General features: G+C 41.1%; 1 protein-coding gene across 3 annotated transcripts in view; it reads left to right on the forward strand.

Annotated features, from left to right (window-relative positions):
* Positions 1–5188: 5188 nt before the first annotated feature.
* TPK1 (thiamin pyrophosphokinase 1) overlaps positions 5189–16804 on the forward strand; it is a 366723-nt gene continuing 355107 nt past the window's right edge. For all 3 annotated transcript variants that reach the window (XM_020881673.2, XM_070461296.1, XM_070461272.1), the window contains exons 1-2: positions 5189–5267; positions 5667–5725. In XM_020881673.2, the coding sequence (XP_020737332.1) occupies positions 5683–5725 (43 nt within the window). In that variant the 5' untranslated portion in view covers positions 5189–5267; positions 5667–5682. The remainder of the gene's footprint in view (positions 5268–5666; positions 5726–16804) is intronic.

The raw sequence follows: 16804 nt of genomic DNA on the forward strand, positions 1-16804 counted from the left end.
TTTCTGATCCTTGTGAGATGTTAAAGATGGATAATGTGCTATAAATCTCAAAGGAGGTTGGTAATAGGGTGCACTGTTTTCAAAATTTATTTTGCTGCAGAAAATTTTTATTATAGAATCTTTTTGGAACATCATAAATTTTGAACTCCACCAGTTCAAGAAAATGGGGTAAGAGTAGAAGATAATTGGCTAGGGAGATTGGAGAGCCATCTTTGTATCCTAGAGAAAAATGTGTAACCTATTGCTAGAGGTTCCATCCTACTCCATGGAACTTTTGGGGACAGTAGGATCCATTAAAAACTTGCTTGAAACTATGAAATTGCTCCTCTGAAAATTATACCACATGTATATGTATGTTCCTTTCCTTGGAAGCCCATAATATGACAAGGATTAACAATAGTGACCATTAATTTCCTTTTAATATATAATTCAGAACCTTAAATTCCTTTAATGTGCACACTACAAAAATATTAAATAATAAAATACAAATGCATGTAAAATAATGGTGGTATCTCCCTAAGTCTACTGCCTTCTATGTACTCCATCCCTTTATCTCAGAGGCCATTTTAAACAATTCTTATGTGGATATCCAAGTACATTTAAAAAATATAGGTAAGGTTTTTCCTACCACTTACATTTATTAAAATTTACTCTATCATGGATATTTTTCCACATGAGGGAACATTGATTTAGCTTATTCTTTTTAATTATTGCTGGTATTCTGTACTTCAATTTTTCATTTTTTCCCCACCGTGCTTTAATCCATTTAACAAACATTTATTCAATCTCTATTATGGGTGAGGTATTCTTGTTTGCATGGATAAATGGCAATGAACAAAACAGATATGGTTCCTGCTCTTAGCAAGCTCTCACTCTAGCAGGAGGAGAAAAATCATAAACACGTTAAATAACTACAGATCGTGAACATAGCTCTTCAGCAAAGCAAACATCCTAGGTTAGATGAAGAGTAACCAGAGGAGGAAAGTTAGTTTTGTGCTGAGGCTGGATGAATGAGTCAGTTGTGAGAGAAGAAACATTCTAGGCTATTGCAAACAATTTCATTATGAACATTCAGTAAATATTCATTGATTGCTTACTCTTTGCCAGAAACTGTGCCCGAGTGTGAGGATTCAAAAGTGAACAGTGAAAATCTGGTCCTTGTTCTCTTGGAGCCTACATTTTAGGATAATTAAATAAAATACAAAGACCTCAACAGAGTTACTGGAACCTAATAATTATTGAACAAACGTAAATTTGTATGACAATTTACAATGTTATTTGCAATCTAGTAAGTAAATTTATCTCATTGTTCAAATTTGCTTCTCCAAATGTTAGAGATGTTGTGTTTTTCACATTAGTTGCCATTCATACTAGTTGAATACCTTCTGTAATTTGCCTGTATATATCCTTGTAATGGGGCTTCCCAGGTGGCGCTAGTGGTAAAGAACTGGCCTGTCAATGCAGGAGAATTTCTGAATGTTGAGCTTTATAGGGAAGAACAAATCTGACTCCATGTTGAATCTGTTTCTTTTGTTTTAATCTTGATTCCCTGGTGGCTCAGGGCGTAAAGAATCTGCTGGTAATGCAGGAGACCGGGTTTCAATCCCTGGGTTAGGAAGATACCCTGGAGAAGAAAATGACAACCCACTCCAGTATTCTTGCCTGTAAGATCCCATGGACAGAGGAGCCTGATGGGTTACAGCCCACAGGGTTGCAGAGAGTCAGACAGGACTGAGCAAGTTCAATTTTATTCTATTGCTTTTGCTACAAGTTAATCACTAAAGAGGAGAGTGAAAGTTGGCTTAAAGCTCAACATTCCGAAAACTAAGATCATGGCATCCGGTCCCATCACTTCATGGCAAATAGATGGGGAAACAGTGGAAACAGTGTCAGACTTTATTTTGGGGGGCTCCAAAATCACTGCAGATGGTGATTGCAGCCATGAAATTAAAAGGCGCTTACTCCTTGGAAGGGAAGTTATGACCAGCCTAGATAGCATATTAAAAAGCAGAGACATTACTTTGTCAACAAATGTCCGTCTAGTCAAGGCTATGGTTTTTCCAGTGGTCATGTATGGATGTGAGAGTTGGACTATAAAGAGATCTGAGTGCCGAAGAATTGATGCTTTTGAACTGTGGTGTTGGAGAAGACTCTTCAGAGTCCCTTGGGCTACAAGGAGATCCAACCAGTCCATCCTAAAGGAGATCAGTCCTGGGTGTTCATTGGAAGGACTGATATTGAAGCTGAAACTCCAATACTTTGGCCACCTGATGTGAAGAGCTGACTCACTGGAAAAGACCCTGATGCTGGGAAAGATTGAGGGCAGGAGGAGAAGGGGATGATAGAGGATGAGACGGTTGGATGGCATCACTGACTCAATGGACATGGGTTTGGGTAAACTCCAGGAGTTGGTGCTGGACAGGGAGGCCTGGTGTGCTGCGATTTATGGGGTTGCAAAGAGTCGGACACGACTGAGCGACTGAACTGAACTGAACTGAACTGAATCACTATGGCTCCCTATGGCTTAAAGTGTACACAGTGGCCTATCTCAGAGAACTCTGCCTCCCATGACTGAGTGTTAAGCTAAAATACCTTTGTTTAGCTCATAGGAAACATCCTGACCTGTATGGCTGCAGGGAAAAAGAAATTAACACACACCTTCCAGAGTCTGGCTGGAGCCAGCAAGTATTTGCAACAATTTATTGCCTTATTTTCCTACACCCACTCATTGCCCTCTCTTTGTTCTGTAAAAGAACCTAGCATCCAAACCCAGACAAATGATTCTCTGGGAAACTAGTCTACCATCTTCTTGGTCTGCTGATTTTCTGAATGACGTCAGTATTCCTTGTCCCAACAACTCATCTCTTGATTTACTGGTCTGTCATGCAGTAAGCAGTGTGAGCCTGGACTCAGTAACACCCTTGGTCATCATTTTATTGGTCCACTTGCTTGTTGGGTGTGTGCTAAGTCACTTTAGTCGTGTCTGACTCTTTGCGACCTTATAGACTATAGCCTTCCAGGTTCCTCTGTCCATGGGATTCTCTAGGCAAAAATACTGGAGTTGGTTGCCGTGCCCTCCTCCAGGGTATCTTCCTGACCCTGGGATCAAACTCACGTCTCTTACGTCTCCTGCATTGGCAGGCAGATTCTCTACCACTAGCGCCACCTGAGAAGCCCCTATTTGGTTCTTTACCACTATCGCCACCTGGGAAGCCCCCATTTGCTTGATACTGAAATACATACAGCAACCACTTGTGTGTTACATGGTCACAGTCTCCCTTCACCTTCAGTGTGTTGTCTACTAGTTTCACTATGAGCATCTTGAAACATATGGACCTTTGAGATTTATTGTGGTTAATATTTCAGTTTTCTTTGGGAGAAAGAAACCTGAACTATATTACACATAAAAACTTTGCAAGGAAGTAAGCTATAAACAGGGATGTTGTAAGATGTAAGTTGGATACTTCTCATATTGATGGACAGGGACACACATTTCTTTCAAACCTATATGCACTAGGCACCCACCCACGTGTTTATCCAAACCTAGTCATTTGGTCCTTATGGAACTCTTCCAAAGTAGACAACATTGTTTCCATTTTATATCTGAGGAACTCTAAGTAGTTTTCTTAAGCCCCACAGTTGGTAAGCACATAGTTAAAATGGCTCACCTGCTGTATTGTGATGGTAAAGACCTAATATTTAACTTTACTACGATAAATGTGAAGTCCTAGTAGTTTGGTCTAAAATTGACTGTGAGGTAGGTGTACACTTGGCTTAACATGGTGAATGTGAAAAACTCCCGAAAGTTTCATCTGATCTGGCAGCTGATTAATGAGTATCAGCAATGTACTTTTCTATGGTTGGATCACCCCTGGAACTTATTGAACAGTGTCAAATAGAAACACAGCCAGGTGTTAGTCCAAACGTCAAAAACAGATTTTGTTTAGTAACTACTGACAGTCGAGAATGAGTTGAGCTCTATTCCTATATGTGCAGAGGCTACTGGGACGAGTTTTAACGGGAGGATGAGGGAGGGGGAAGAGTGGGCAAAGAGCCGGTCAGTATTAAGGGCGACGACACAAGCTTCTCTTGCTAGCTAGCCGCTGCTAAAGCGAGGAGTCTCTTCTCCCACAAAGATGCTACCCTTCCTGCGTTTGCAGGAAATGGCTCTCAAGTTTGGAGAGATGCTTCTGAGTCTTAAGATACATATTCACAATCGCAAGAGCTTGGGAGGTCAGGGGCCTGTCCTCAGGGTTCGTGAGGACTGTCTCAGGTAGGCATTTTAAAGTGTGTGTGTCCTGAGGACAGGCCGCAGGCTGGTAGAAGCCATGCTAGAGTTGGTCACGTCTCTCAGGGCAGGGGTCTGCAAGAGTTGTCAGATGTTGACAGTTGTGCGGTTCTCATCAGCAGTCAGAACCACGATGTATGGGCAACATTAAATACAGAGGGTGGGAACCACGACAGTGGAGGCTAAAAATCAGGTCCTCTAAGAGCCTCAAAAGAACAAGTTTAGTCTGGAAAAGATAAAGCCTAGGGAGTCTACTAAGTCTAGAGACCTGGCTCGCTCAGTCCTGGAAGAGGCTGCGTGGCCAAAGAAAGAACTCTTCAACCTGTGAATGATGGAGTCAGCAGAGCTGCAAAAGCAGCTTCAAGTTCCTGCCGACGGTAACATTCTGGGACTGTTGCAACCCAGCGAAGACTTTAACGAAGGCGTGCTCCTGAGGCACAAGAGCTGCAAGCGGGAGATCAAAGAGAATGAGGACCAAGAAAAGGGGCTCTTTCGGGAACTTGGGACCTTGGCTGGGCTCTGATGCCAAGCTGGCGAAGGATGACGGGGGATGTTAACGCTTGGCTTGGAGCAAATAGCGGCCTCCAAGCTAAAGTTCAGGGACCAGCGTTCCTCAGAAACACCAGCGATGGCTCCAGGGCAGAAGTAGTTTAGAAGAGAGGGCGGCGCGTGAAAGAGCAGGTGGCAGTGTGACCTAAAGTTCCGGCGCCCGAAGCCAGGGGACGCACGGTCGGGGGTGAGGCGGGAGGAGGGAGCGAGCGCGGTGGGGGCTGGGGCTGGGGCTGGGGGCGGGGCCCCGCGGCTCGCACGCGCCGTCGGCTCCCGGAAGAAGGCGGGGCCGCCTCGCGCGCTCTTCCCTTAAAACTGCAGGCCTCGGGCCGCGCTCCGCCGAGGTGCCTCAGTCGAGCGCCGAGCCGTGGATCGCGAGGCTCCCGCAGTCTGCGCTCCCGCTCGCTGGTGGCTCCACCCGCCATATTGTGTAAGTGCGACAGCAGCCTTGGCGCGCCACCCGCGTTCCCGGCGTGTGGGGCGGGGAGCAGGCGGCTCCGACTCCCTTCGCGTCCCTGGCTCCCTTGGCTCCCCGTCGCCCCCCGCCCCGATTCCGGGACGGTGACGGCGGCACGGGGAGAGGCTGGACCCGGCGACCCCGCCGAAACACGCGTAGCGCGCGCGCTCTGCGCCTCCGCGCGCCCTGGAACGCCTCCGGCGTCCCCGTCGCCGCGCGCCCAGCGGGCCGTGCTCGGACCCGCACACCGGGAGCGCGGCTCGCTCCGCGGCCCGCCCTGGGGTCACACGTACTGGCGTTTTCGCGTGCTGTTTAATTAGCTAGGAGAAGTTCTAATGTGGCATTTTTATTTTATTTATTTATTAAACGCAGAGACCAGCATTCCGTTATGGAGCATGCCATTACCCCGCTGGAACCCCTGCTTCCCTCTGGTAACTATTTCTTCACACGTTTTACAGTGCAATTGATGCGCAGTCCCCGGTCCTCCACCCCAAGCCTTGATAAGGTTAAAAGGGCTGGACTCTCGACCCAGAATGGTGTCCAGTCTGACTCAGATTTCCTAGATTTAGGCATATTACTCCTCAGCCTCTCTTGTACCTCAGTTTCCTTATCTTAAAAAAATGAGCATAGTTACTTAGTCCTTGCGGTGTAGGGTTGTGTGAGGACTTAAAGGTGATGCCCTTCACCTGGAGAAGACCAAGCCCTGCCTGTAATGTGAGCTCTCAGGCTCCTAACAACAATTGGAGCAGAAAAGTAGACGGAAGGGGTAGAGATCAGTCTTTATTGACTTTATGATTGCCTGCCCGTTGTGCCCATTTGTCATCCTTTGAAAATGCCTTAGGTTACCCAATAAAAATGCTTTGAAGATACAACAGTCAAGGCTTTTTCTTAAAGTGTGGAGTCATTGTAATTCATATGGAAGTAGACGGAAAAATGAGTTTTTCTGAGGGAATTGTTAGTTGCTTTTATTATCATGTGTAGTAACTGCGTTCTAATTTCATGATATTAAAGCATTTTTTATGTACCGGTTTTTACTTTTGTTTCTCTTTGTAGAACTTCTAGTTTATCAGCTCAACAATTTAAATTGAATGCAAAACTCTATAGTGTTTACAGTTTTCTGTAAACCTATGAATTCTTGAGTGTTTTGGGGGCGGGAGTATTGAATCTGATGTGAACTTGTCAGTTTCCCCACATTCTGGGAGTATTTAGGGTAAAACCATCAGAGGATCATTACTGCAGGGGCCCTGGCTCCTTTCTGCCTAGTCACTTGCGGTGCTGCATTGTTTACATAAACCTTTATCTTACTTTGCAGGTCGGAAGGAACTAGAGTCTGAACCCAGTATGTTTGACTTGTTGAGAGGTTGAGTGTCTAATCATCTTAGAAAACAGCTTTTCCTAAAAAAAAGCACTGGCAAATATAAACATTTTGAAATTGAAACTTCGGTAGTTCTCAGTTATCCAAGGGTAGTGGGGACCAACAGTATTTTCAAGGGTAAACATTGGATTCAGCTAGCCTGTTGACGTTCAGATTTGTTACTAAGCGTGAACACTTGACTGCTGGAAGATCTAGTGTTTTCTCAGTTTTAAAGGGATAGGTCATAGAGACAGTGCTAACATAGGAAGGGATGGAGTGAGGCAACAGGGTTTCTGGGTCTAAGTCTTAGATTTGCTGGTTGTATTTCAGTTTCTTCATTTGTGAAGTAGGACTATTTCGCAGGGTTCTTGTGAGCATGGATGAGTTGTAAAACATGCAAAGCTCTAAGCTTTAATTTCGGTAAGTGACTAGTGGTCAGGCTAAGGTGGTTGGATTTCCGGGTCAGTGTTGAAATGGACAAGGCTTCCCAGGTGACTCAGTGGTAAACGATCCGCCTGCCAGTGCAGGAGAAGCAAGAAAAGTGGATTCAGTCCTCGGGTTGGGAAGATCCCCTGGGGGAGGAAATGGCAACCGACTTTAGTATACTTGCCGGGAGAATTGCATGGACAGAGAAGCCTTAGGGTCGCAGAGAATTTGTACACAACTGAGCTACAGAGAACAGCATGCCTGCATGCTGAGATGGAAAAGGTTGGGAGCAGTAGACTGCTAGGGAATAGCAGGAAAGTCAGGCCGCTCTGCTCCATGTGGGTTTAATCAGAGGCTTAGGGAGAAGGCCGTGACTCCTCAGGTCAGTGGGGCAGGCTCCGCGCTGGGGCAGGCGGACGGGGGAACCGTTGAGGACTGTGATGCGCTGTATGAAGCACAGACCCTCCAGGTGGAATCCTGAACTTCTCTGAGGACATCCGTGGCATTTAGTGGTTTGCCAATTTCCTCCTCTTGCTCCTAAGGGTACAGTTATTTAGAGATTCCCATCTGATCTCAAACACTGGCCTGGAAACATGGGTTCCCTACAAGTTTACTTTCCTCTAGATAAATCCGGGATATTTAAAAACAGAACAGTGTATCACGAGGCGCCCCTTGCAATGCCTGGCTCTTAGAGTAATTTGGTAAATATTTGAGGTTAACGTTACGTTTAGAGAGGTTCCCTTCATCAAGTAGACATTTAATATTTTCTAGCAGAGAGGTAGCTTTTGTATGAATAACTTCTCTGAATGTGATTTTTGGCATAATGTGCCTGTAATGCTTACCCAGATTTCATATAGCAGACAATCTGACAAACTGGTTCTCTCCAGGGTAACTAATTGTCAAGTACACCAAAATGCTCACCTCTAATGATCACCAGCAGAGGGAATATAAAATCTTTTTAATTTTTGTTATTTGTAATTGAAATGTGTGTTAGTCTGTCAGTCGTGTCTGACTCTCTTGTGACCCCATAGACTATGGCCAGCCAGGCTCTTCTGTCCATGGGATTCTCCAGGCAAGAATACTGGGGTGGTTGCCATTCCCTTCTCCAGGGAATCTTCCCAACCTAGGGATCTAAGCCTGGTATCCCACATTGTGGGCAGATTCTTTACCATCTGAGCCACCAGGAAAGGCCAAATTAAGTAAATGGTTATTATTTAAAGAAAAACAACTAACCTAAAACATGAAAGTTTCCTGTAATCCCTCTTCAAGAAATAACCATTATTAACAATTGGCATATATTCTAAAATTTTATTTATGTACATATAACCAATATACCATTCCTCTTGTTTTAAATAAAATGGATTTATATTGTAAGTTTTGTAAATTACTGTTTTGGAGCAGTGAGTAAAAATATATCAATATTTTATTTCAAACATCTTGCTCTTTGTTCATTTTTTTTTAAAACAGTGTTTCTAAACATTAAAAAAAATAATTTAAGTGAGTAAATGTTACAAATCTTATTCAGTGATTATTCAGCAATTAATATATTGGGTAGTATCCAATCTGGCAGATAGAAAGTGGAGGAGCTGTGTGAAGTGGTAGACATTATAGGCAGAAATGGGCAGGAACAAGGAAGTTACTTACACTCACCAAAAGTAGTTTGGTTCTAGCAAGGTCCCTTTCCTTTAGGGGATGGTAAAGGGTCTGTCGGGCAGATTACTTTGCTAGCTCTGGTAGAGTGACTTCTGACTGGCTGATTTAAGTTCCCATTTTTGATAGAGCTGAAACTGCTCATAATTGGTTAATTATTAAGTCTGTGTTTGGTGATGGGGGAGTTAACATAAATGAATCCATTTTGGGCCTGTTGTTTTTAATACTGCAGGAAAAAGTCCATCCTACTTAACAGAGGTTGTCCCTCTGAAATCTTGTGTGTTTCTAAATTGTGTGTGTGTATAAATAAATATAGGACCTGTTTTAAGCCCTTTCCTGCAACTTTTTTCACTTACTACTTTGTTATGGTCCATATGTGTAGGTATCCCAAGTTGTTTTTTTTTTTTTTTTTAGTGGGCAGTATAGACACAATGGATCTAGGCTTTCTTAAAAGATGTTTAGATTATTTCTAGTTTTTATTACTATCTAGAATGCATAACTTTGATCGTATTTTTGCATATTTATGTGAGTTTATCAATAGGATACATTTCTGGAAATGGAATTACCGGATCGAGGGATATGTCTGGATTTCTATTATCTAGAGGAACTGACAACTATCTAGTGTATGCCTTTGATTCAGGTGCTGTGGGGGATACTCTTGTGATCTCTTCTATCAAGGAGCTCACAGTCTTGTTGGAATCAAGAACAAAGCAAGATAAATGCTAGTTAGATGTTGGACTGTGTGTGATGGGAGCCACATAGGAACCACAGGGACTTGGGAGGAGGGCAGGCTGGAGAAGGCAGAGAAGTCACGGGTGGACAGATGTCAGGTGGACGTCCAGAGAAGCACTGGATTTAAATCACGAGAGGCCTAGGGGAAGCACAAGAGCATTGCAGGCCCTTGGCCTTCCTTGATTGAAAGCTCAGTCCTGTGTCTGTCTGGGAACTAATTCAGTTCATCTGGTGACTAGCGAGGACGAAAGAAGGTTGAGAGAACAGGTGGAGGTTTTGGCAGAATGGCTGAGCAGTGAGGTTAAACCAAACTGTGGAGGGCAGAAATTTCTTGCAGGATAGGAGATAGAGTTTTGAAAGTTTCTGTGTCCTCCCATCTCTGGAACATTCTCTATGAAACAGCCTTTTATATACTTTTAAAACTAGATTAAATTGTGTCATCCATGTCATGGTTCAGAATTGCTAATTGTATACAGGTTAAAGTCCTTATCCTGATCTTTACAGGCCCTTCACCATCTGATGCTTCACTGCTTTTCCAGAATACATTTTTTTCGATCACTCACCTCTCTGTCCAAGCCAAGCAGAACTTACCACTGTTTACTATGTGAACGTTGATTGGAGCCTCAGTACTTTGACCCTAGCTCTTGTTGCACTAATCCCCTGGAGTGTTCATTTTCAATCCTTAGAATTCTTATTGTGAAGCTTTAGCCATTCTGATGGGTGTGTAGAGGAATCTCTGATTTTAATTTGCATTTCCTTTATGGCAGAATGTGGATATTGTCTGTTGTTAATTGTGAAATATTTGTCTCTTGCCACTACTTTTTTTCTTTATATAGTTGATTTATAATGTTTCAGGTGTACAACAAAGTGGTTCAGTTATACCTACATCTATTAGTTATGTCTATATATCTATTTCTCAGATTCTTTTCCATTGTATGTTATTATAAGGTATTGTAATGTGGTATATAGTGGGTCCTTGGCATTTATTTTATATAGTAGTGTGTATCTATTAATCGTGAAAGTGAAAGTCACTCAGTCCTGTCTGATTCTTTGCGACCACATGGAATATACAGTCCATGGAATTCCCCAGGCCAGAATACTGGAGTAGCCTTTCCCTTCTCCGAGGGGGTGGGGATCTTCCCAGGGATAAACCCAGGTCTCCTGCATTGCAGGTGGATTCTTTACCAGCTGAGCCACAAGGGAAGCCCAAGAATCCTGGAGTGGGGAGCCTATCCCTTCTCCAGTGGATCTTCCAACCCAGGAATAGAACCCAGGTCTCCTGCATTACAGGCACATCTTTACCAACTGAGCTACCAGGGAAGATTAAGGATTAATCTTAAATCCCTAATTTATCCCTTCCCCCTATTTCCCATTTGGCAGTCACAAGTTTGTTTTCTATGTTTGTAAGTCTGTTTTGTAAGTAAGTTCCTATGTATCTCACATAAATGAGATCATGTGATGTTTGTCTTTATCTGACTTAGTATTATAATCTCTAGGTCCATTCATTATTTTTTTATGGGGCTGGGTAATATTCTGCACACGCACACCACGTTTAGGTTTCTCTCCTGTCTTGGCTATTGAAAATAGTGGTGCTGTGGACATTGAAGTGCATGTATATTTTTTCAGATTAAAGTTTTCATCTTTTCCGGTTGTATGCCCAGGAGTGGAATTGCTGGTGCCTGCTCAGTTGCTCAGTCATGTCTGATTCTTTGGGACCCCGTGGACTGTAGCCTTCCAGGCTCCTCTGTCCATGGAATTTTCCAGGCAAGAATACTGGAACTGAGTGCCATTTCCTCCTCCAGGATATCTTCCCGATCCAGGGATTGAACCGGTGTCTGTTGCGTCTCCTGCTTTGGCAGGTGGATTCTTTTACCAGTGTGGCCCTTGGGAAGCCCAGGGATGGCTGCTTCATATGTTAACTCTACTTTTAGTTTAAGGAAGCTCCACACCATTCTCCTTTGTGGCTGCACGAGTTTGCATTCCCATCAACAATGTAGGAAGGTTCCCTTTTCTCCACACCCTCTCAAGCATTTATTACTTGTAAACATTTTGATGATGATCATTCTTGCCATTTTTCTATTGGGTTGTCTTTGATTTTTTAACATTTAACTTGTAGGAGTTTTTCTTTATCTGTAAAGCATTTAACACTGATATATACAGTAAGAATGCAGACATTTTATTTGTTTGTTACCTTAAAATTTTATCTAAAGGTTTTTAAAACTGAATAATATTTAACTGGTAAGCACATACTATTGCTATTTTAAACTCTGTTCATATAGGTACGTTTTCCAATATTCTTTAAAAAATGAATTTTTTTTTCTTGTAGTGACTGTGATCATTTCAGTTTTTATTATGAATCTTTATATTTAGAACTCCGTATGCTTGAAAGTAAAGTATATTTATTTTAAACACTTTGCAGCTAAAGTAAAAGAGTAAAACCTTCCTCGGGATCATTAACTTACATGTGCTTATTTCACAAACTTAAGACATAGAGCAACCAATTACAGAGCTTTAATTTCTAGTTTACTAAAGTACTGGTATTCAGGCATTTTTGTATATTTTTACAACATATTATCTATGCGTTATAAAAAGATATGGATAAAAAGATGAAATAAAAATGCGGTATTTCAGCCTCTCAGAGATTGCCGCTATTCTCTCCACGTGTGTGTACGTTTGTTGTGTATACATTGATATTTATATTCCTCCAGATATTTCTATGTATGAATACACAGACATTTTTAAACCGGAATGAGAACATAATGTAGGTTGCTTTATTCCGTTCACCGCGTCGCTTTTCCATGTCAGATTTCCAAGTATCTAATAGCCCACCATGTTTAAATTTTCTCATTCTCAAAGTAGCTTCCAGGTGCTAGGACTACCTGTGCATTGGGTTCAGGACTTTAAATCTCAAAACATTGTCCCTCACATTTTAAATGTCCTTTAATATTGAGTATTGATAAATAAAGCTTTTATATCTCCTTTAAATTGATCTGATGGAATAAAAAATACAGCAGTTTGGTATGAACCATCAGTCACTTAAAATACATGATAAACTCTAACTCAAAAATTCCATTTTATTTTCCTCACATAATTTCATCATAAATTTGTGCTAGAAAACCTTTTATCTATCAGTCTACCTTTCTTTGCAAAAAGATGATATGTATTTAAATTTTAAAAAGATTTCTGTGACCGTAATGCTCTTGGGAGTTATTTATTCTGAGCTGAGTTACCATTGTTGAGGTTTATTATGAATCGAATTACCCTTTTCAGTATTATGGGCACACACTTGATCAGATCAGCATAATTATATCACGCGTTCTTGTAACAGCTGACATTTCTGTGCTGGGCCTGGTTTTAACACTTCAACACTTTAAAATCCGTGGGCAGTTGTGGACGACAAGTCCAGGTTTGCGTTGCAGCTGTCCTCTTCACTAGATACGTGACCTCGGACATGTCTTCCAACTTCTTAGAGCCTTCTTTTCTTCATATAAAGTAAAAACACATACAAACATGAAGTCCTTGGTGCGATTTAAGCTTCTGTAAAGTATAAAAAGCAAGTTTAAGAGGCAGAATCAATGCAAATGGAAAATACTTTGTACTAAGTGAACTTTTTTATATTATTAAATTCTGAAATCCCTTCATTTTTCTATAGTTCTCAAAGGAGATAGCTATTTATTTAGTAAATGTGTTCAGTTAGGCAGGGCTACCTGTTCTTTCCCCTGAATTCTGTGTGTAGTTTTCTTCTATATTTATTGAATTTATTATTTCTAGGTGCATGAAATTTTTAATAGTGGTCATAGTTTTTTGATGCCTCATGGTTAAGTGGAAATGTGTCTGGGAATATCTCATTCAGTATAGCATTCCTGTTATTTTTTATCTTTCTGGAACTTATTCTCCACTGAAAATGCCTGATTAAACCCATAAAAGGAGTATAAAACATGAGGATGGATAGTAGCATTCTCTGATTTACTAGAGGCTGGTTTGGGCATCCCTGGGTAATCTGTGCCTAGAGTTTGGACTCCTTTGTAATATAAATGAGTGGCCATCTGGATCACTAGTTCAGCAGCAGACCTCTCAAGAACCCTTGGTGATGACATGCTTGGTACCAAACATAGCCCTAAACTGTTAACTCCCTTCTTTAATCTCTATTTAGTAAATCCTTATAAGAATGATGTAAGGGTAGATCTGAGTTATTTGCATTTATTTTTAAATTACAGATTAAAAATTCTACAGTATAGTAGTAAGATGCTTCCTGGTCACATATTGGAAGTAGTTAAGCATTCTTCTTAGAAATTTCTGGTTTGTACTTTTCTTTAGATCTGGGCTAATAAATGTGGCTGTTGAGCGTTTGAAATATGGTTAGTGTGACTGAAGCCCTGAGTCTTGTCATTTCACTGTGAGAAATAAAACTCCATTGGTTATTGAAAAAAAAATCTTAATTATTTGGAACAATGTATTAGTTTACTGGAGCTGCCATAACGAAGCGCTATAGATTGAGTGGCTTAAAGAAATTTTTCTCACAGTTCTCCAGCCAAAAGTCAGAGATTCAAGTTTGGTTTCTTCCGAGGCCTATCCTTGTTTGCAGACAGCTGCCTTTTCTGCGTCCTCACTTGGTCCCCCTTGGTCTGTGTGTCAGCTGGGTTCTGATCTGTTCTTTGAAAAGTACCAGTCTGATTACTGGGTTAGTGTCACTTTTACGACTTTGTTTTACCTTAATTACCCTTTAAAGACCCTATCCTATCACTGTTGGATGAATCACAGAGTCAATTTCGGTCTGACTTAGTTGCTGTATAGTACTTCTATATAATATGTCCTCTTATTCATTCAAAACTTCCTAAGTATCTAAATTTCATAAGTAATTTAAATTTTTCTAGTAGCCTCTTAAAAAGGAAAAACATGAACTTAATTTTATCTTTTATTTAACCTAGTATATCTAAAGTGATATAATTAAACATGTAATCAGAAATAATTATTAATGCATTAGTTGACATTTTTTGTACTAAACCTTCAAACTCCACAGTGTATAGTTTATACGCCTAGCATGTCTCTATTTAGATGCTAAATTTTCATTAGAAACACTTTACATTTAGTTTGTGATAATTTGTCAGATATTTTGTTCTTATTCACATCAGCAAGCACCAACTCGTAGACTGGGACTTTTGGAACAAGCTTCATACACAGGGAATAGAATGTTTATTTTCCAAGGAAAGCCTTTGGAAAGAGTTACTAGAGACAGAACTAGGACTGCGCCTGGGTTTTTTGACTATGTTTTTCTTAATATCAGCACAGCTTTTCTGTTGTTTCAGGCAGCATGCCTGCTTTGAAACTTGGGAAGCTTGCTTTTTTTTTAAGGTGTTTTCATCCCTTTGTAGATGGCAGGCTAAAGCTTCAGCTTAAGGATTGTGACATCTTTGCTATCCAGGAGGCAGACTAGTGGATTTTCCAGTTTCAGAGGTTAATCCTCTTATTTTGGGCTCCCAGGTAAAGAATCCATCTGCCATTGCAGGAGACTCAAGAGACACGGGTTTGATCCCTGAGTCTGGAAGATCCCCTGGAGGAGGAAATGGCAACCCATTGCAGTATTTTTGCCTGGAAATTTCCATGGACAGAGGAGCTTGGTGGGCTGCAGTCCTTGGGATTGCAAAGAGTTGGACACGCCTGAGTATGCACACAACAACCTCTTACTTTACTTTCCTCTCCAATTAGAAATCCATTCTAGGTAGTTTTCAAGTCTCTTGAATGTTGCTGACTCTTCTTGTTCTTCCTTGGTGTATAACTCATAATTGTTGGAATTCTTCCTTTTTGTTCTCAATTTATTTCTAATTTACAGAGACTTGACTGTCACAACTATACTTTATGTGTTTGATGTAGTTCAACTTTTTCATGTATTTTGCTTGATTTTCATATTTGCCTTAATTTTTGTTGTTTTAATTAGTGTCATTATATTTGATGACAAAAATGTTTGGTTCATCCTCATTCTTAATGGCCAAATTTGCCATAAGTAGTATCTCATTAACTTTATAAACCATCTTTTCCACATCATCTAGAGAATCAATTTCCTTTGTTTTAGTGGTGTTAAGTCTCTGCAGCACCCACCTCCCACATCCTTACATATTAGCATTTTAATAGCTACATGCTTTCCTAAAGGAAAGCTTCTAAAGTGAGTTTAAAAATAATCCTAATTTAAAAAAATCTTGTAGCATTATCAGAAATAATACTATTCTTTTAAACAAAACAATTGAAGATATGGAATGAAGCTGTGGGGGCAGTTCTAATATTCTCAGTGCTCAAATGTTATGGCTTGATAAAAAAAAATCTTCTGTGGGTTTTGATACATTAACACTAGATGCCTTTGAAGGTTCTCTAGGAAAATGAGGTGTATTTGTGCCTTAACTTCTCATTCAAATGAATTGTATTCCCTTTCTTCTTGTTAAAATTCATCAGAAAGAGTTATTATTCTTTGTAGGTGGCAAACAGATGCTCAAACAAATGGATTTCATTCTGAGAGTATTCCTGTATCTTTATCACACCATTGTCTTTGAAGGTGTTCATTTATCACCACAGAATAGTTCCTTTTGTTTTTATGTCTTTAGAGAATTTAAGCTCTGATGTACTCTTAGGTCATGTGTAAGTTGTATAAATTGGGCTCCTGGCCCAATTGCTGATGTTTATGTTGAGGTGGCTTTATTTTTCTTTTCAAAGTAGGAGAACTGCTCTTGCAGTTATAGCTCCTGTGAGTACAAATGCTGTGAGTAGTGAATCTGTGCTGGGAGAGAAGGTCTTTGAAACCCTTCGTGTTCCTGGGGCAAGTGTGTGGTGGCCCCTCTGAGATGGCTATCTGGCTTTTTTGCTATCTGTCTTTTTGAGAAAATACATCTTATTGTTGGTCAACTGATTGTGAAAAATATATGCTTAAAATAAGCTGAAATTGACCTTTGGTTTTCTTATTTCTAACTGAAATCAGACAGAAGACTTTCACTTGCTTTCTACTTGTACATAGTCTCTCCTTTGTGTTGGACTCTTTATGACCCCATGGACTGTAGCCCGCCAGGCTCCACTGTCCATGGGATTCTCCAGGCAAGAATACTGGAGTGGGTTGCCATTCCCTTCTCTGGGGGATCTTCCTGATGCAGGGATCTAATCTGTGTGTCTTGTGTCTCGTGCATTACAGGAGGATTCTTTACCTGCTGAGCCAGAGATGGGGTGCCTGCTTTCTACTTTTTATTGTTCAGTTGCTCAGCCGTGTCTGACTCTTTGCCACTCCATGGACTGTAGCACGCCAGGCTTCCCTGTCCTTCACCGTCTCCTGGAATTTGCTCAGATTCATGTCCATCGAGTCAATAACGCC

The sequence above is a fragment of the Odocoileus virginianus genome, chromosome 1, assembly GCF_023699985.2.
Source record: "Odocoileus virginianus isolate 20LAN1187 ecotype Illinois chromosome 1, Ovbor_1.2, whole genome shotgun sequence".
NCBI lineage: Eukaryota > Metazoa > Chordata > Mammalia > Artiodactyla > Cervidae > Odocoileus > Odocoileus virginianus.